The sequence below is a fragment of the Chanos chanos genome, chromosome 5 (genome assembly GCF_902362185.1).
Source record: "Chanos chanos chromosome 5, fChaCha1.1, whole genome shotgun sequence".
Classification (NCBI taxonomy): domain Eukaryota; kingdom Metazoa; phylum Chordata; class Actinopteri; order Gonorynchiformes; family Chanidae; genus Chanos; species Chanos chanos.
In genome coordinates this window covers 41,511,015-41,532,491 of record NC_044499.1, presented here as the reverse complement: position 1 = coordinate 41,532,491, position 21,477 = coordinate 41,511,015, and the positions used below count along the sequence as shown (strand labels likewise).

At 43.7% G+C, this 21,477-nt stretch overlaps 1 protein-coding gene across 1 annotated transcript in view; it reads right to left on the bottom strand.

Annotated features, from left to right (window-relative positions):
* Positions 1-1,366: 1,366 nt before the first annotated feature.
* ccser2b (coiled-coil serine-rich protein 2b) overlaps positions 1,367-21,477 on the bottom strand; it is a 33,814-nt gene continuing 13,703 nt past the window's right edge. Inside the window, exons 5-9 of the mRNA XM_030774332.1 lie at positions 20,834-20,990; positions 17,027-17,113; positions 14,101-14,187; positions 11,087-11,200; positions 1,367-2,489 (exon numbers count right to left, since the gene is read on the bottom strand). Of these exons, the coding sequence (XP_030630192.1) occupies positions 1,788-2,489; positions 11,087-11,200; positions 14,101-14,187; positions 17,027-17,113; positions 20,834-20,990 (1,147 nt within the window). The 3' untranslated portion in view covers positions 1,367-1,787. The remainder of the gene's footprint in view (positions 2,490-11,086; positions 11,201-14,100; positions 14,188-17,026; positions 17,114-20,833; positions 20,991-21,477) is intronic.

Genomic DNA, 21,477 nt, shown 5'->3' with positions numbered 1-21,477 from the left:
CAAGGTCCCGTGTGATTTTTACAGGATTAAAGAAGAGATAAGGTTGGAGCGCAGCAGCGGAGGTAGTAAACGCCTTTCTGACCGGTCACTGTGGAGCCACCAAGCTTGTGTGTAAAATCTCAGCATCCTGTCTTTCCTACGCTGCTCTTCTTAAGTAACCATGCCAACAACCACCAACTATTCAGTCAGCGCTCTCCACACCAGGAGTACTGATTCTTAGTGTTTCTCTCTCTCTCTCTCTCTCTCTCTCTCTCTCTCTTTTTCTTCTTTTGAGTACCTCCTATTCAAAGTCTGAAAGACTTTCTCTCCGAGCTCTTGGCGCTCCCTCTCATTAAGGGGCTATGTGGGAGGCTGCTGCCCGTGGCCAAAACCTGATGGTTGATGGTTGCACAGAGGAACAAAGGCAAGCAGAGAGAGAACGGGGAGAAGACCAATTGAACAAGATGGCTCCTCAAAAAGCGTTCGTGATGGAGCATCCAATCACTGTAACGTTGGTACAGTGAAAGGGCTAAAAATCAGTTTGGGGGGGAGGGGGGGGGTGGTTCTTTCAGTGAGCACATACATGAAGGATGAATTGAAGAAAAATAAGGCAAGGAAAAAAGCAAACAAGATGGACTATGGTAGAGAAGTGTGTGCACTGTTAACTAGGGACACAACAGTAGCACTATTTTCATCAGTCATCGTAGAAGAACTGCGGCAAGGGATCAAAAATCTCTTCCCTGTTCCCACTAGTTTGGCAGAGAAACAAAAGTTTGTTCAGAAACTCAATTGTGCACCTTTTGACAATTCACTAAAAGAAAAAAAAAAAAAAAAAACTTTAGGGGACAGTAAATTACAGGCAGGCTCTCAGTGGGTTTTCTCAGTCCCATACTACACCATCTAAACCTAAACACAGAAATAACTGCTACATGTTACAGACAGGAAGCCTATTATGCACACAGTACATGAGTAGTACACATGAAGAGTTGTTGGGTGAGTCAAATTCAGGTGCCCATCGCGAAATGGTCGGCGTGTCAGTTGTTATAACATGTTTATTACACAGTACTTATGCCTCATCTAGCGTGGAAAGGGTAAGAAGGCCAAATTTCAAACAACAAGCAGGTGTAAATAAACAGGCACAATACAGCAAGTTAGAAAAGCAGAAATACTCAGCGCTCCACCTAAGTGATAACTGACTTTTTTTTTTTCACTTTTACATTGCCGTTTATTTGATTAATCTTATTAGCAGGTCGATTCAGAAATATTCTTTATGTTGCAGTTAAGATCCTTCTCATTTACGATTTGACAGTAATGGGCACAACCGTATCTTCTTTGTCAGGGGGCATGTCATAAATACTAACCTGCTTCTCACGTATTACATTAAATGTGCTTCGTTTTAAACCTAGCACTGACAGTGGGAAAATTGAGTGTAATACATCACATTAGCGGTTCCTTAAGCATTAGAGTTCCCCTCATGTGAGAAACTCCTGAGGAGCAGAGTAACATAGGCAGTTTTTTGGGCCGGCCTTGAGTGTATGTGTTATTTTGAGAGCACAGTGCATCTAATGCTCTTCTACTGTAGGTAATGTTCCAAAGAATAAATAGGATTTTGAGACTAGAATTTCACACAGAGCTTAAGCAGCGACCTTGCCAGAGGGGAGGCTGGGAGTCCTGCGGGAGGCCCTGAGCTGGCTTTAGTTAGGATGTTGGAGGACTGCAAGTGGAAAGAGTTGTGGTGGTGTGCGGCTGGGTGGGTGGGGGGGGGTATTCTTGTTTGGCCTTGCTCCAGGGCTGTGTCTAGAAGACAGTCAGTGACTTTTTGGCTTGGGAAGGCGCGAGTGATTGGGTGCGAGTAAGCCCCGGGGTCTGGCCACTGCTTCTCTGTGAGCTGACGTCTGTCTCTGTGAGCGGTCTTGAGCAGAGTGCGACGGAGCGGTGGCAGAGGCGGGCGCCACGGCCTGCGGGGCTGAGCTGAAACTGAGGAGACCTCGAGATGGCGAGTGCAGTTTCTTAGCCCTGGATGGACTAGCGGAATCCACTCTAAGTCCGGTCCTGCTCTGGGCCCCATGCCGCGTCTTTGCGGGTCCTGCAGGACTTTCCTGTGGCTTAATCAGAGCGGAGGTTCTCTTGTTTAGGCTGGGGGGCTGAAATGTGTGCAAGGCGAGCTTCTTTTGTGATTTCTTCTCCGACCGCTGGCGAGAAGTCTGACTGGGCTCCAGCCGATCCGGGTCAGTGATTTTTAGATGAGTGCCGAGAAAAAGTCGGAGCTCATTAGGGCCAGAGCACAGAGGGGAGGACGGGACAACAGCAGCAGCAGCACTACTAGCACTGGAGGAAGGACACATAGCAGCAGGGCCTGGCGGAGGTGCAGGACAGGACTGAACTTTCAGTAGGCGGTCACTAGTCCCTGCATTAACACGTCCACTTGGGTCTTCTGTGTGTGGATTTGCTCGTCTTTGCTGGAACTGGTGCTCATTATGCAGGAAGCTGGAAGGCTGTAGTATTTGAGGCTATGAATGAAAGGGGGAAAAAAAAAAACATTATTTTACATCTGTAACTCTGATTTACTTTAAACAGTCATTCCAACTTGGCAGAGGTAGAGGACCAATAAATGACAGGACACATTTCAGGAACAAGTGACAGTTCCATGAAAGGACTAACAGACATTAATATATTTAAAGAAAAAAAAACGCGTTACACAGAAAAAAAAGGCTTCAATTTGTCTATTCTGTTGTGTTCTATTTCAACACATCTGTCTTCATGGAACTGTCAAAAAAATGATGTGAAGCAAACGAGAAATATTCAGCACTACAACAGCTATACCTCAAAGTTAAACAACTCTTATGTGACAGGCAGTATGCCAAAACTCAAATGACAAGTTGTCTGCAGTCTCTGTAACGGTGAGTCATCTTAGTGGAACTTTACGATAAGATTACCATCTCTAAACATTGGCCAACAGGCAGCAAGGTCAGAATCAAAGAGCCTCACGTCAGAGCATTGTGATTCAGCTTATGGGAACCTCTGTCATCTCGCAGAGTTGGATGCTCTACAGAGTCACCAACGCACAGTGAAGATCTTCAGTTACAGAAAGGTCGGTGCCCGTGGAAGGGCATGTGAGCAAACTCCAGCCTGGTCATTAACATTTAACGGATCCTCGTTAAGGCAAGAATGGGTCCACATCCACAACCACACATACATACACTGTCAATCACTGAGCTGTCCTCCTACTCAGCTCAAACAGAATTATTCTGTGTGATGCTTCCCTCTGTGGTTGGTGGGACACAGGCTATGGTGCTGGATGCATGCTGTGCTATTGTAAGCTGGGCTTTTGCTTGGCATTTGGGAGCATGGACTTATGGGAGCAGATAGACCGTTAGAGATGAGGGACCAGCAGCAAAGGTTTAGCCTAGAACAGGGGAGACCACCTTTGCAATCCTTGTCTTGTCAGAGTCTCTATACACTGCAGAAATGATACATGTAGAATACCTGAGTGGGTTGCCAATTACAACGAAAAAAAAATCAATGGGACCCAACGCAGCACTACAGAAACCATATATATCCTTAGGGCATTTTCCATTCCCATGTACAGCTGAAATCTGTATGATACAGCTTAACAGAACCCTTCTTAATCACGCTACTATTGAATATAGTATATAATAAAATGAAATATGGATCCCATAACATCAGTCTCACATTTCAGAGTCATAACTGTGAACATATAAAGCTCTAAAGAAGCGGCCTAGGTGTTGCAATAGATCAGAGAAAGCAAAGTAATGTTGGCCTGTGTCCCTCTGATCAGCCTCATGCACCAAGAATGACACAGCATTCACCAGTCCACAGCAGCACCTACTGGTCACTATTGTAACTGCACCTCCACTTTAGTCACCGCAGGTTTGCTACGGTCCAGAGCTGAATTTATTGATAGAGCGAATCTTTCTTGTTTTCTGTCAAATTTTGCCCATGGCCTCAGGCTATGTCTTCAAACATGTATCCTATTTTTTTTTTTTTTTTTTTTTTTTTTTTTTTTACAGACAGTACTCCAACAAAGTGATCAGAGAGAAAAGAAGAAGGAAGACGGAGGGAGAGAGACAGAGAGGTTGTTCAGGTGGAGCGGTCCTATGAGCTCAACCGCCCAGGAGAACCCGCCTGTCTGTCCAGACTCCCGTTCCTTCGGGGGGAGGAACTTTCAAAGGCTGAGCGGAGGGACGCCCGAGGGTGGGCTCCAGCTTTTTCTGGCATAATTTCATTAATAATTTATGACAGCTCACAGGGGATTAGGAAACAGTGGCTGACAAAAGGTGACAAAAATGTTCGGAAGTAAAATGGAAGATGGGTGTGGGTGGAGGGAGACAGCCAGAGACAGAGAGAGAGGGAGAGAGAAGGAAAGAGAGAGAAAGACAGAGAGAGGGGGAGAGAGAGAGAGAGAGAGAGAGAGAGAGAGAGAGAGAGAGAGAGAGAGAGAGACTAAACGGGTCTCATAAAACCCAGCAGGTGTTTCAAGGTGGGATTCTCCTTGATACGCTCAGACCCATCAGAGTCATGCACACATACTGGGGGGGTGAGGAAGAGATAGAGGCCCTCAGCATCAAACTAAAACCTTCTCCACATGTACTTTTTCCCCCTCTCCCAATGCCCATCTCCATCATACACAACACCAACTGCTTCTGTACTTAGCACCCTTCCTCACGACCCACTGTTACTGAAAACTGAGCACCTGTTCTTCTCCTGAGATCAATTTTAATTCAACCCCTATCTAAGCCAACACATTTGAATAATGACAATGCAGCACCACAAGTAATTTCTAAAAGCACAAAGCACTTTAAATAATGATTACAATAACAATAAAACAGAAGAATAAAGGTCTTTTGTCCAGTTAGCCCTGGAAGGTAAGGGAGAGGCAGAGAAGAATGGCAAAATGTCAGGAAAAATGATTTCAAATGTTGTAACAGGAGACCTGTCCCCAGGGTGGATTATATATCATTGACAAGCGATTTATCACAGGTATCATAATCACTGTCAGCAGAACTGAAATGAAGTCATTCATGTGCACACATTACGTGTCTCTGGTTACATAATTATCTCTTTACATGCCTCTTTTACTTTGTCCATGTACATAATACCTAAGGGAGCCAGAAGACCATGTTCCGAAATAGACATTTTCACAGAGAACTTCAGATGGATGAAGCCTAATGAATCCAAAATGAAGTGAGGCACACATGTGATAGCAGGATTTTGACATGAGAAATGATTAAAAGGTCTCAGAAAAATTCCCTTCCGTTCCCTAGTCTTGCCTAAATGTATGTTCAACTGCCTGTGAAATATTAGCTACAATTGTAATTTTTCTCATATGCAGGAACTTTGCCCTAATAGTTCTTTAATTTAAATGACAAGAACATTTGTATATGGTTTTACACATAAAGCACATAAGAGCTTGTCAAAAAAATTGCCTTTGTTTTGCGCCCACCGTTTGCTATTAGCAAAACATTTCTTTGAAAAGGATTTGTATTTGCATTTTCTCCTTAATAACATCCATTTTCTGAAACTAATATTCATTTTTTAATATGAAGTAAAAAAAAACCAAAAAAAAAAAACACCGTAAGGGTATGTATAAACAAGAGTGTCGGTGAAAGAGAGTAGAGACCTAGAGAGAAAGAAGGAGAGAAAGAGTGATTATGAGAAGATGGAGTGAAAGAGATAGGACAGATGAAGAGAGTAAAGCTGGGTTGAGTTTAGGGTGTTGTGTGGACACAGCCCAAGCATTGTAGGACTCAATGATAAGAACCAACCATGAGAAGGCTGTCAGACACAGATGGACTGTACAGACTGTGAAGACAGGCAGGAACCATGCCAGACAACCACGTGACGAAGAGACGGAGAAAGGAGGAGGAGAAGAAGAAGATACAAGGTTGGAGAGAGAGAAGGATGGATTTAAGAATGGAGAGGGGGTGTGAAGACATGGGTCGAACCGGGACGGGCATATAAAAGAAAGTGAGGTAGTACTGTACCACGCTGTATCTCTGAAGTACTGTACTAGATGTTCCACTCCTTGCCAAGGGCAGTTTGGGAGAGCCAGAGGGAGAAAAACAACAGGGAGAAGTCAGTCAGTCAGAGACAGACGGAGAAAGGTCAGGGGGAGAGTAGGAGGGCACAGGCATAGGGAGCGAGTCCCCTCTCAAGCACACGTTCATGCACGAGCACGTACACACAGACACACTCTAACATAACCACAGGAACATAAATAACCGTACTGAGGCATCGCACCCGCTCAGCATACACCTTAAACAAGGACAGCAGCATAACAAAAGGCATCATGCATCATACGCTAAAAAAAAAAATTCAACATAAAATAAAAGAAACACATTAAATCAAAGCAAACCAAAATCCAAATGACTGAGTGCACTTTTGCTTTGCACCTCTCCAGTCATTAGCACAGATGAACAGATATTATAATTTAGGGTTCAGCTGAGGAGTGTGGGATCAAGGGTTTTTTTTTTTTTTTCCCACTTTGCCTTGTCCGCCCTCCTCGATACCGACGCGACAGAGAGACGGAGCGGCAGAGCGCGTTTTGCCCAAAGGGGCGGAATCCAGCCCCCGCCCTCGTCCCGCTGAGACACATCAAAAGTGATCCTGTAATGAATTAGCAGCTCCATTTCTCACTCTGCCTTACTATTGCTCTCCCACGGCTGCTATCTGAATACGTAATCGTTCATATTGCTCGCGTGTCTCAGGTGTGTCTCGCAGTCAGATTCAATCTAAGCATTTAACCGAGAGGAGACCAGAATTCTCACAACCCTCCGCTGATGGCATTTTAAACAATTTTATCAAATCAAATCACCGACCATTAACGCAAGTTAGACGATAAAACGAGGGAACGGATAGGCTATGGAAGAGTGAGGTGGAATTTACATACTTTTCATTGTCTGATGTGTTTCTGTTTTGATAGCCACCATGGAGGACCACAGTGCAGAGCAATCTAATTACCCAAGACCGCTCAGCCTCAGCACATCAGCATCACTAATCGGCATGGAGGACGTTCCCCTAAAGACTGCAAGCACTTTAAATACTGACCCCCACCCCCCCCACCCCAGGGGTAAAGAAGACTTAAATCTGGAAAGGGTTCTATACAGTGTTTGCGTATGATTTACTACTTATTTCTAAAGCTTTGAAAACTTAATTATCGCAATACAAAGCCTTCTGTTGCTGCCACTCCCATGTGTGTCACGGTCTTGATGTCCATGACTTCGTTTAAACAATCTTTCCTTGGACTTGTGCGTTGCACCCTCCCTAGTTATGCCCACGCGTTATTCACACAGTATGTTTATAAAATTTGCACTTCACCTCGTGGGACAACACCTGACAAACACTCAGCCGTTTATATACGCGTCACACAAACGACGTGTTTTGCCGTGGCTGGTTTCGGTGAGAACATTTAATGAAGAACTGACAACATTCAGACAGTTTTGGTGTGCTTTGCTCAGAGAAAAAGAAAAAAAAAGTCCAAGCGAAAAATCCAAGTGAGCAAGACAATGATTGCCTGGACATGTGCAGAGCTGTTCTAGCGGTAAAAGAACTGTCTTTTTGACAACTGACCACAGGAGAGGTAGCCAAGCAACATCACACACAGACTACGAAAGGGATAAGAACAGCGATGAAAGACAAACAAAATCTGAGGTGTAGAGAGAGAAAGAGAGGGCAAAGGAGAGGGAGGGTGAACTGAAACTAGATGGGGTTGTGGGGGGAACGGGGGGGGGGGGATGGATCTCTACAGGCAGATGCAGAATGCATGTCTGCTTGAGCAGAGCTGACGGGCAGCAGGCCTTAGCACCAGGGTGTCTGGGTTGGTTTTAGGGGGTTAGTGACTCACTCTGTCGACGGTGGAGGGGCATAGATGCCTGTGGGCTCCCGTGATGCGGGCGCTGCCAAGGATAGAGAAGAGGAACAGGCAGTATGCCCTGTGTAGGAGAGAGAGAGAGAAACCATGCTAACCCCACAGCTTCTCTCTCACACACACGCAAACACACACAAAGGACCTGCGGTTTACCTTACACAAAAACACACACACACACAAGAGCAAGACACATTCAACAGCATGACAGTGACACAAACATACATTCAGGGATCATACAAACCAGACGGAATTCAGCACAGAAACAGAAATCTGCCATGTCGGGAGACTTGGAGCACAGCTTGCCATTTTGGGTGGACTTGTTCGGAGCTCAGCATCTGCGTCAACTGTACAGTCACTAAAGCATTTAGAAATAGCATCTGCTCTTTCCAGAGGAACAGGAAGCTGTTAACTCTTAACTGGCACAACTGAGATACGCCTCCTATTTCCTGTGGTGTCTCCTTCCCTTCCTACAGATTCATCAGATAATGCACCTGCATATTAAGAGCTTCTTTGTGAGTGTGTTCGTGACAGCAGATGAGTGTTTTCCTGGGTGTACAAGTGTGGACGGAGGTGTTTAGCATGTGTGTGTGAGGGGACACAGCCTAAGCACTTGGATTGAGTATGGATTCGAATACACGAAAATTGTCACCCTGGAGAAGAGTGAGGGTCTGAAGTGTTCTCCGACTGAGTCATCCTGCCTGCTCCTCGAAAGGAGAACTAAAGCTCCATGATTGGCTGAAACGCGGCCAAGACCATCATGCCTCCATGGAGACGCTAGCGCATTTCCTGGCCTGTCTCCTGCAAACCCCCTTTTCTTTGGGCTTCCTGGTGCCCCCGCGGTTACTGTTAATTCCAAAAAGGAAAGCACCTCTCATGTACCCCGGTACAACACAATCAATGAGATCCTCACTCAGCCCTGGTCATGAAAAGAGGGAGATGAGGGGGAAAAAAGAAAGAAAGAAAGAAAGAAAGAAAGAAAGAAAGAAAGAAAGAAAGAGAGAAGAGGTCTGCTGCACTTGAGCCTGTGGTTCTGCTAGTGCTGCTGTTGTAAGGTTTTTAACCCTGAGGACTTGTTAGGAGAACGTCACCACACAGGAAAGCCATGCTGCTGAGATCTACGGACCTGCAGATCTGCGGACCCTCTCCAGTTTTTCCAAAGAGATGCACTTGACTGTAGGCTTGATATTAAAAATAGCACACAAGATTCCACATAGCTTCACCTGTTTCACCTAATTCTTTTTGATCGCTGATTGATGAATGTCATATTTGATAATTACTGGTTCAGAAGTAGATGAAAAAAAAAAAAAGAAAGAAGTTGTGTGTTGTAAAGTGTGATGTCTTCTGTCGCCGGGTAAAATGAGCTGCGAGGTTTCCTCCTCGGCTTTGATGCTCTGAAGGATCAGATGCTGTCGTGCAGCGTGCGCTGACAATGTTCGAGCAGCCTGAGAGATCAGAGAACCCCGAGACTGCCCTGGATGCTCCCGCCGCAATTCAAAACAGCCTCAAACACAAACTGCAACACACAAAGGCAAGAGAGAGAGAGAGAGAGAGAGAGAGAGAGAGAGAGAGAGGAGGGACAGAGACGGAGGGAGACAGGCGAGACCGGGGTGGAGTAAAGAAAAAAAAAGACTCACACAGTGAGCCCACTGTGGTAGCAAATGTGAAACAGAAACCTCAAGTTGGTCCTGAGCCATTGCTACACTGTCCTGAGGCTTCTGTGTGACTTACTACTTTGCAGGATCCCTTTCCTATGTTTTGTTTTTCTTTTGGGGTTTTTTTTTTTCTCAAAAACAAAAGCAACACAACAATGACAGTCTCCCAATAGCCTTTCAAAGAAAAGGCAAAGTGAAATGTCAAATCTATCAAGGGCGGCATTTGCTTTCAAATGGAAGCGTTTGCCTCCGGATGAGAGACCGCATGCATGCTTCAAAGAGAGCGGAGCACTTTAATTCTTGCGCACCTGACTTATCAGAGTTTGTCTACCATGCATCTGTATGTCTGAAGGCTGGCACATTCAATCAGGGCCACGTCTTCCTTCCCACCCCAGGTCATTTCAACACCGCGGATGACCCACACTTCTCATTCTGTCTCCTCCTGTGTGTGTGTGTGTGTGTGTGTCTGTGTGTGTGTGTGAGAGAGAGAGTGTGTGTGTGTAAGTATGTATACATCAGACTCCTGCCTCTGAACTAAACCCATCTTCCTATCCTCTCTTCTAGCCACCTTTCCGCAATTTTTATTACCTCGTCCAGGTGAGGTGGAGACAGGGCTGTAAATCAGAACAGGAGCAATTTCACTCACTACCAACCCACCACCCACATATATTCCAAAGTCAGGCCCAGGGTGAGTAAATCCAATCACGGAAGGACACAAAAGTGGTAAAAAAATGTGTTGGTGTCTGTGATTAAGCTGCAGGTTAGGCTCTTGATTCCAAGCCCCGGGGAGCGTAGCGGTCGCCTTACGTCGTAATGCTAGTGTCCTTCCTCTCGGCGTTAAGATGAGACCTCCCAAACTGACTACTATAGCAGAGCATATTTCACATGAAGACTTTTCTCTAAAGCCTAACCTGCTCTTCAACAACTGCTTCCAAAAATACCGCCTGTCCGTCATGAACGGGCAAATATAGGAGCACCATGACGAAACTTCCATGCCAATGTTACACTAGTGTTTGTTTATAGGGTAAAGATAAAAGGCTCCAGTGCTACAACAAAGTCAAGTCAGCCACATTTTAGTTTAAGGTTAGTGATTACTGACTGATCTGGGAGCAGCAGTGTGGCACAGACTGGGCATCTAAGGCATAAGTCGATAGTGAGATATGAGAAGCTTTGGACATAGAGTTCCAGTGTGTATTTTTACAAAGCATGCTGTTTTCATACATATTATTCTTACTTAGATTCTAACACATATCAATCTGAATTTTATTCTGTTCAGACTATCTCACAGTCTCCTAGCGGTAGAACACTATTTCAAATAAGCCCTGACTCCAAATGACTGATGATATCACTGAACAACTCCAAAACACCCTCACAATAGTGACAGGACATGTTAGTCTTCTTCAGTCACCTGAGGAATGCAGGATTTTGGGCAAAAAAAAAAAAAGAACTCCATTTTTAAAATAATAATCATACAAGCCAGAATGTTAGTTAGTAAAGTAAGTCTGGGGAAATCTCTTCTAGTCTTGTGCAAGAGAGGCTTCAGGACTCTTTTTGAGGAGATACTCACAGCTTGGCTCCTCCATGGAGTCTGAGTGCTCTTATCATGCAGAGTGTGTCTCTCCTCCTGGCTCTCCTCTTCCCTCTGCAGGCAATGGCACCTGGTGGTCTCCAATGGGGTAGACTGTTAAAGAGAAAACTCAATGTCAGTTTAAAAAAAGAGGAACACAAGAGGTACTCAGGAATAGGGTAGTCACTCAAGCGCTACCCAATACAGCCTTTGAGAACACGCTAATTGATTTTAATATGCCCAGTTTAATATGCCCTTTTAACATGTATCAACTGGGGTTTTTTTTTTATTTTGGATGCTTCAGACAGTCCAAAGCGTCCGTGAACGCATTTATGCAGGCTCACAAAATCGCTTCCCAAGTCATTTAGATGAAGAAATCAACTGAGCATACATGCAACTAAACAGCCATCCACACATACTGCCTACTTGTCACAAAAATATTGTGTGTGTGTGTGTGTGTGTGTGTGTGTGTGTGTGTGTGCGCGCGCGTGTGTTTCTGTGTGTGTCTGTGTGTGTAAATGTGTGTCACTTTGACTACCTCTACACAGAAGAACCACAAACACACAGAAAAACACACATTCTCTTCATCTGAGAAGTCATGGACGTAGCTCAGTAAGTAAAACATCATTTGTGTGAGTGGGAAGCTTTAATGGCCACAGTGTGCTCAGTCAGAGACACACACTCCATAATGTCTGCTCCCTTCAGCACAGCAGCATAATGACAAACTGTGTGTGCGCACAGCACTAATAGCTGTTGGCCCACCTCAGGACACCACCAAACACGAGCCTTTATTTCCCAAAGAAAACACCATCCAGAGCACACAAATGAATCTCAACCCACAAAACACCAGAGCCTACCGACTCCCTGCACGGCCCCAGACAAGGGTGGAAAGTGAAAGAGGCAGCAGTCATGAGGAGAACGAGAAAGAGAAAGACAAAGAGAGAGAGAGAGAGAGAGAGAGAGACTCCTAGTCATCTTTTTGATGCACTAGCGCCGCAGAGGGACAATGCCAGGCTTTGTCCAAACGCTACGAATGCCTCCTAAAGCCTCTGTCATTTCAGCCAATAAAAGTACAAAGTACCAACGTAGAGCATAAATTACAAGGACCTAATGCACACCCCTGTCTGTTCTGTTTCAAAAATCACAGAGCATATTCCACTGGATCCGTTACTGTTACTTTTGCGTGTGTGTTTATTTCAGCACTGTGCTCTTAAACACAGAGATCTATGTAATATGTATACCCAAGCAGACACTCCATGTTAACTGAAAGATGGAATGATGAGAGGAGGACCTGAAAGAAGTTGGCGATAAAAAGGACAGCAAGCTTCTAACTGATCTGTGAGGCTTTTCCCACTCCTAATAAATGAAATTCCCTGTCAGGTCTGAGTGTCGCGAGGCATCCAGCATCACCATTTGAAAGCAGTCACCCATTTGATCACCAAAATCACCAAAGCTCCACAAGACAGTGCTGCTAAACTTGGGGACTCTGTGATATAATAACCATAGATCTAACGAGGTGTACACTTTATGTTTACTGAGAGATAAATCCGCCAGAGAGGTTGAGAGACTCGTGTCTTTTTTTTTAGCTCTGAAATTGCTGTTGCTGTAGCAATTGCCATAGAGACTTACGTTACATTATACAACAAAAATCATTTAAACAGGTTATTTAAAATATGTACTTTTCCAAGAGCTCTTATCAGCCTCTGCAGCAACTCTTGCGTTCAACAAAAGAAACTTTGAAGAGTCTTTGCTGTTTCATATCAACAAATCGATAGTACTGCATGGGACCACTTTGCTTTGTATTCCACGGGCACGCCGAATTAATTGCCACAAAAAAAAAAAAAAAATCAGTGTTTCTGAACACGTACGTGCCCGTTCTTTGGACATTTCAACTTTTAAATAGATTTATTAAGCAATTAGCTTACAGATTTGAAGAATAAAAAGTCATCTTTGAAATGGGCTTCATTCAATTAAAGCAGCACAGTGGCAAGCGACATCAAAAACACAAACTGTGTAGGAGGAAAAAAAAAAAAAAATCATGTTTTCGTCTTTTTTTCCCCCCCTCAGCCTCAACCTCTTTGTTTATTCGACTTATGCAGTGAAACAGATTTAGGAGAAATCAGAAAAAAAGAGAATGAAGGATAAAGTGGAAAACAATCAGACAGAGGGAGAGATGTGGGGTGGACTTGATTTTTCCCCCAGTATGAGATCAGACATGTTTTCCATTACTAAGTCTGATAATAAAAGCTCAAGTTCCAACCTGCATGAGGAGCAGCACAGGTGAACATAAGGCATAGCTGAGTAGCATGGGGCCAGGATGTAACAGAATTTTGTTTTGTTTTTTTCTTCATTTCCTCATGAATCCCCTCAGCTGACTGTCCCAACACCCTGCCCTAAGAACCCTAACCATAATGCAAACTGAGTTTTCTCCAACTGTTCAAATTCATGAATTCCCAATGCTCCAAGCTGTAGTTAAAAGAGCGACGGTCAAACGAATGGTGCGGAACAACAGATATATATATGTGTGTGTGTGTGTGTGTGCGCGCGCATATTCAGTGGAAGACAACAAGAAGTGACAATGTGTGTGCATATATGTTAAGGTAGAGGGATCTGTAAGAAGCTGCAGGGTTGAAACACACACACACTTACAGTGGTTTTGATGAAGATCTGATGTATTGCCAAATCATAGTGAAGGGTCAAGAGCTGTCATATGACTTAACCCTCTAGTTAAGCCCCATGAAAATGAATATAATGAGCTCATCCTATGTGATATAATTACTTTTGACACTTTGATAATAAAGGTGAAAACAGTTCTTATAAAAATGAGCCAGGCTCTAATAAATACATAGATAAAGTACAGAAAAGAAAAATAAACTATGATAACTTTGTAGCCTTCACCTTTTTTTTTCTTAGTTCTAAAAATACACACACGCACACACACACACAAAACAAAAGCAATCAGGACGAAAATAACATTTCAATCAAAATGAGCCGTTGTTTAACTTGACACTTACCATTTGCTGGGTGAGCTCAGAAATCATATTGTCTTTTCTTCTCAATTCTTCTCTCAGCTCCTGAACCTCCTTCAATAAATCTTCCACCTGGAACACATGACAAGATAACCATGTGATACACAGCTGTGGGGCAGACACCGTTCAACATCAATAATGTTGTACCCACAGGGGCACCGGCAACCTATATGACTTCTCTAACAACTGAGAGGAACTAAAACCATTTCATGTATGGAGTGGCAGCACCCCAGAGACATTCCTCACGCAAAAAAGAAAAGCACATTTTCAGACAAAGGAATTGGTGATCACAGGCACCACTCAAAAATAGCGCATCCAGAGATGTTGATAAAAGACTATTTACGTCAAAGAGCATTTAAGTAAAACGTTCCACTGTTTAATTTTGCTGGATGTTCTGTCTGTTTTTCGGTGGATAGGAACACATCATTTGTCTTTATTCAATAAATACAAAAATCACTGCGACTAGAATGTCACGTCTGGTGTTGATGAACGGCTAAACTCATGAGAAGACTCGTGAGACCAGTCCTGTCAATATTACCTGACTGATTCATGAATTGATTATCACACTGTCAAAAACGCAAGGCCTAACTCTCCCAAAACTTTTGCCCGCCAAATTTTTAAGCCGCAAGCATCTTTAATGTTGTTTTTCTACCACCGCCTGATTTACAGGGACAAAATACTGATCCACAGAAACAAGCCTCTGAGTATGTAGTTAACAGAGATGATGCTACAAGCATCTCCGATTACCAACTCTGCCAATCTTGCAATTCTCTCCATCTGCAATTGTGTCTTTTTCCATATTGATCCCACGGAACAATGACTCTGTATTTAGTGGAAACTGAATGCTGCCAGATTCAATTAGTTTACTTTTCCACAGTCTAAAGTCAAAACCAGCTTTGAAGTTCTTTGGTGATCCATCCCCAGATTCAAAAAGTGCTGAAATGAAGTGCCTTTTACCACAGAAAGACAACCTTCTGAGGACACCAGAGAAAGATCTGGAAGGATCCCATAGCTGGCGCACGTCCTCACTGTTGACATCCTTGCCACAGTTTCATGCTTGGAACACCTTTATTCTCTCCTGGCCAATTAAAACAATTACACCGATCCATCAGCCAAAGTCTTACTACAGTTTAACCCGCCTTCTCAACACAACATTTGGCATGGTAGCTAATTTAGCTCTTTTGATAACTCCTTTCCCACAGCACTTAGTATAAATCAGCAAGACCACAACAACCGGGAGACATTAACTTTGGAATTTTTCACATTCTCTGATCATTCTGCAAGCATTTATAGCCTGCACCTGCTGAATTTATCTGCTCTAGCTGTGTTACTTTACATTTAAGCATTTCATCAAGTGTATCGTGTTTGCTACATTGTCTGCATATCAGATGCGATTACTGTCGTTCCCTTTATTATTATTTTTATTAAATCTACATTTTACTTGTGTCTGCTCCACAATCAGATTTGTATTATAGTCAAAGTGTGCTACTTCAAGAATTGATGACTAGGATAGGTTTTTGATGATTACAAATTTAACCTTCATCCCTAGGTTTCAGAGGTCATTTGTCGATTTAAATAAACTGATACTCAAAAATTATTTAAATCGGTGTTTATTTTAGAGTGATTAATCAAAAACAGCAATAATTAACCGATAACATCCTACACAGCGAGGAACCACACACGAGGGAGCTCCTCAAGAGTGTCACATCCCCATTCCCTGTGAAGCCGCGCCAGCCGCTAACCACTGCGCCGTGCTCATAACCAATATGACATCGCCTCCAAAACAAACAACATCCAAAACAGACGAGGGCCGACGAGCCAGACAAGACCAGAAGGCATGAAGCAGGGTTGTGACGGCTTTCCAAAGACTAACGAAAAAGAAAGAGAATATGTATGCAGAAAAGAATGAAAAAAGGAGGAAAGGAAAAAAAAACGAATTTTGAGAAAGAGAAATCCTCAAACAGAGGCTCCCTATGTAAGTAGAGGGAAGCACATCAGAAATGGAGCGTGGGGGATGGGTTCATGAACTTTTAATCAGGCACAGCCAAACAGCACTCGTAGCCTCAGGGCCGGAGAGGTAAGCTGAATGCTGATTGTCAGTGGTGCTTCGCTAATGCCAAGTACAGTGACCACTCACAGGAACTTAAGCAAACACCATTCCTGACTTGCTAACATTACTGCCGTTGCTGCCCTAAGAGTCAAAGGGGCCAGGGCTGCCATTAAACTTAAATGAAGGTCTCAGCCTTTCTGTCTCAGCCTGTGCTCGCCTGGTCTAGACCGCAGACAAGAGCGTCTGAACTTAACGCGCACCTCTCATAAAGTCTTTCACCCCCCCTCTCTGTACTTCGAGCGCCTTTAGGAAAAGACAACTTTAAATTTGACATGGCAGTTCTTTCAGTGTTTCAACATGCATTATGTATATCACTACTGAAAACCCGAGCGCGTAAGCTGGCGACGGGAAAGAAGCCGAGACACGCGAAAGCTTTATTAGCCAGTGATGAAAAATTTCCAACAATTAAAGCAGGAAGTAAATGCTTCTCAGCCTATGGCAACTTTCTGAGCACCTTCCAACTTTCAAAGTCGTGGGTACGTAATTAAATTCTCCCCCTAAAATATCAGAGCAATATTCTCTTGGAATAAACAAACAAACACACACATGCAAGCAGGACAAGCTGAGGGAAGAGCTTTGAACAAACACATAGTAATGGCCAACCTGGAGGCTACTTAGCTAGTTTCAATTAGAAATATAAAGGTATTTAAGATTTACACGTTTTCAACCACATCAACATGTCCTCCAGTCAAAAAAATAAATAAATAAAATGTGTGTGTGTGTGTGTGTGTGTGTGTGTACATATTTAAAGCATTTAAGGCACGAAAAATATCATACATTGGGTATTGGTTAAATTCTTACTTGCTGATCACAGCTTTGCTCCACTGTTGACTGTTGACTACAAATTTCAGATACCATTGTATCTTCTACATGGCTCTCTTCCTCCATCTACAAAGAGAAAAGACATCAAAAGTTTTCAGATCTTAAATCTCAGTCTTTCTAATAGTCTTCCATTACACCCACATTAAACCATGTCCTCTCATCCAGCAATTACAATGCCATAATGACAGCTACTGCATTCACAGAGCATTGTTTACAACCCAATAACACAGTTAAAAAGCAAAATGGAAATTAATGGTGAAGAATACGGGACTGTAAGCCAAAGGTTTAATTATGACATGCAAATCAAGTGGTGACTGTGGACCAATGAAGTGCTCTCCAGAAGTAATGAAGGAATTAATCTGTTATAGGAAGCATGACACAAGCCAAGCCCCTGCATACAGAGAGCAGGGAGAAGACGTAGCTCAATTCCCGCTCTTTATTCGGCCCAGCCGAAAATGTCAGGCAGGGACCTGAGCTGTTCCTGAGGGCGAAGTTTTTTTCCGTCCCTGCATGATACAACGAGAACAGAGCAGCTGGCGATATGTACGGATCGTCAGCGTGAGAGCACGGTGATAGAATTTTTTTTCTTTTTTTTTTTCTTTGAGGATCGGTCAAAAGCGAGCCAAAAAACATCCACGTATTGGTCTCGGAAAGGAAAGGAAAGGAGGGGAGAGGAAAGGAGCACTTAGTGAATGGCAGGCAGGGTGCTGAGAAGCATGGCTAACGAAAAGCCGTTCGTTCAGATCTCCATTAATCAGGACTCCTGTCTGTCCTCAAAGGCTCAGCACTTTACAAAGCTACACTTATTTCACTGCACCTTCTGGGAATGAAAACACCACTCCTTCTGAGAACTCAGGGCGTTTTTTTTTTTTTGTCTTCACAGGGCCAAGGATTTTTCATCGTACAGTCACAAAAAGAGAGACCTGCCATAGCTCAGTCCTGCCCTCCCCCCTCCCCCCAAAAAATGGAAGGAAAAGTACTTTTAAAAAAGATAAATGTTATATTTTAGAGGACTATTTATGATGCTGACACACACAAGGCAAACAGATCCATAAACATCCACATTTCAAAACGTCTTAATGCAAGACTGACGTATGGAAACAAAACAACGTGATCTATTTTGGGGTGAAAAACTATTTTTAAGTTAGAGTTTAAAACTTCATGAATTAGTAAAAGGAAGAACATGAGAGAGATCAGAGCGATGGAAGGAGAGGGATTGTCTCTACTTCGTCTCCTGTGATCCCCTCCATCTCTCCCTATTCATCCCTTCATCCCTTTAAAGTCCTCCCACGTGTGAATACGGCGAAAAGTCTGCAGGCCTCCCCTGCAGCTCAGTGGCTCGAAAAGCCATTGAAATCATTTACCTCAGAACATGGCATTTCTGTCCACCATTTTACCTAGCAATCCTTCGCAACCAGTCCTAAATCTAAAACAAAGACCGCGTCGAACCTAAAAAAATTAGTGTTTTGGAGGAGGCACACGCAAACACTACCAGCGTGCCAGAGTCCTTCATCGAGATGGAGTCAGGGGCATGTGTGGAGAGCAGCGTTTACGTTAGAACGATGAGAGAACCGGCTGGCTCTGTCTGAATGCGTTTCTAGTGTTCAGCTGCTCATCACTGCTGATTCAAGCACACGGACAACACACCAACGCCAACCCAATGAACGTCTGTGTGTTCGCAGGGGGATCCTGAGACCTGCTCATTAATCTTGTCAATGACATTTGTCTCTGACAGAGATAGATTAGCCCACAAGCACATCTCTGTGTCTTACACATAGCAGGCCATGTATGTAAAGAATCTCTGGCTTCCCTCATTCATATTGACATTTTGGGTTGGGCCATAATACTGCCAGAGCCAGGCACAGTGTGGGTCTTCTGTGAAAATTGCATTTCTGATGGAAAGACATACTGTGTTGTATATCCCCCAGAGTCAATCATTTTTTGCATCTTAACTGGATCTCAACACAGTGGCGCGAGATAGACGCACCAGTCAGATTTCATGATTCAAGACTCAACAGACATTCAAAATATATGTTTGCAAAGAAAAGCAACAAGTCTTAGGGGGGATTGTTCAAAGGTCAACCCAAGCAAAATGGATATAAAAAATTAATACCGAGAGGACAAAAGAAATTCTAGCCGAATGATTTTCTGCGATGTTAACTTATGAAAGTAAAGCATGAAAAATGGAGAAAAAATATGTGAGTGTTTTGTGTGATCCACGTGACAAAACCTCTAGAAAAAAAAAAAAAAAACACCAAATTAAGCCAAACTTGTATTCTGTCTTCTTTCCATTGTACTAAGTCATGGTAACATAAAAGAGGTCGACTGCATAATTAATGTGCTCTGAATAAGCAGTATCTCTACTGTGTGAAAAAGGCCTAAGGCAATTTCAAGTATGTAACATAGGGCCTCAGAATAATTAAATAAACTAAACTACTTCAGAGTGAATAAAGTACCTCTTCTCTACTAACTATCTACACATTGAATCATCTGATAAGCAGTTTGAAAGTCCCAGAAGGTGATACATTTTACCTCAGGTGTGTCCTGTACGCTAAGCCTCCATTTGCACGGCTTTACGCTCTCACAAACACCAACACCGAGGTTCACTTTGCCCTTAAATCCATATAATAGTGTTCTATAATTAATTTACAAAAAAAAAAAAGCACAGATGACTGTCTCTGGGCATGTTTGTATATCCGTCCCATCTTTCCTCGAATTTCACCCGCAGTGCATCTGCCTTTCCAACCTCCTGTAAGTAAGAGTTTGCTCTAATACCCTTTCTGTATGCTTCTCTCTCTCTCTTTCTCTGAACAGTGTGAGTCTGACCACAGTAGTTTAAAGCCCGTCATAACGCTCATCAGAACTGCCGGGCTCCGGTTGTCCACGGGGCACACAACAGCAGGCCGTGTTAATCAGACCACAGCACCATCCATCATGCGCAAAAGCAAGCCCAATGCTTATTTTTCCACAAGCCTCCGCTGCTCCGCTCCTCCTGATCCCCACTGTGCCCCTGCATGTCAATCCAGATAGAAAGAACTGTGTGCATGAGAGCCCTCAGAATGTGTAAAAAAAAAAAAAAAAAAAAAAGACAATAGCACCCAGCATGAAGACAAAGTCAATCAATCGCAGCTTCTCAGATGCAGAAGCAGCAGCGTGGAGTGTGCAGCCTTAACAAGAGATTCTTAAATACAGTCTCTCTTTCTCTCTCACAGATCTAAAGACCATCTTAAAGAGGAACACATAATTATCAAGGTTGGCGCACACAGCAGGGGTTAAGAATGGTAAATCAATGGGGAATAGAACCGCTGCCAGCAGGGACCAGTGTGCATTAGTCAAACATAGCACCCAGACACCGATACGCCCAGGACATTGAGGGAAAAGTGCACAGCTGCTTGTAGGGCGGGCATGGAAGACATTACATCGGTAATCACATGTACTGGACTTGTGTAAACCCACAGCTCAAGAGGATGCTGCAGCTTCAAAAGACGCTAAATTATTTTTATTTGTGCGAAAACCACAAAGCTGAACCAATAATATCACGACCTGATTCTGTCTCAGCACACATGTTTGAAACAAGATGGCACATCTTTGCATTATAAAAAAAAAAAAATCAGGATGCAAACCAGTGGAACAGATAAAACAATTTTTAAAGAGAGTCACACTGTGCAACGAACTTACACGTGAAAGCTTGACAAACAGCAACGAGAGAGGATCTAACTGAAGGCACTACCAGTGTAATTAGCTTTGCAGACATGTAAGGCCAGCAGTGGTACATGTGTCTCTTACCTCCAGCAGTCTCTTCAATTGTAGCAGCTGTTCTTTAACAGAGAAGCAGTCTTCAACCATGTGCTTTAGTATCAGTTCGTCCACAGGCAACTGGCCTGACCCCAGGTACCCAACACCTTGGTCCTGACAGCCATCAAACGGCTCACAAACAGCACCTCTGGAAAAGCACAGAGACAGAACATGCACACACGCGCACACACACACACACACACAAAGATAGAGAGACAGAGGGAAAGAGAGAAAGTAGAAAGAGAAGAGACACAGTGTCAGGCCCAGAGCATAACATTTCCTATGTCTCCACAAAGACAAACGAGCCTCCGACAGGTGAGAGGCAAGTGAGAGGACACCCCAGACAGCCACATTACTCGTGATCCCTGCAGACCACGCCATGGTGTCTCAGATACGTCTGAGCAGCTCTCACATCAACTTAGGATGCGCATTTGTGCCCTAGCGGAGAATCAAGACGGAAGGACAGGATACGGGGGACGGACAGCGCCGGGGTTGGCACGATGGGCCGCGGGAAGGAAATGTCGACGCGGTGACGGAGCCCTCTGTCAGGAAGTGTCGAGCTATGGAAAAGTCAGATCCGATCTCCCCGAGTTCAAATCACGGTATGGGTAGAGACACGCTGAAAAAGAGCTGCT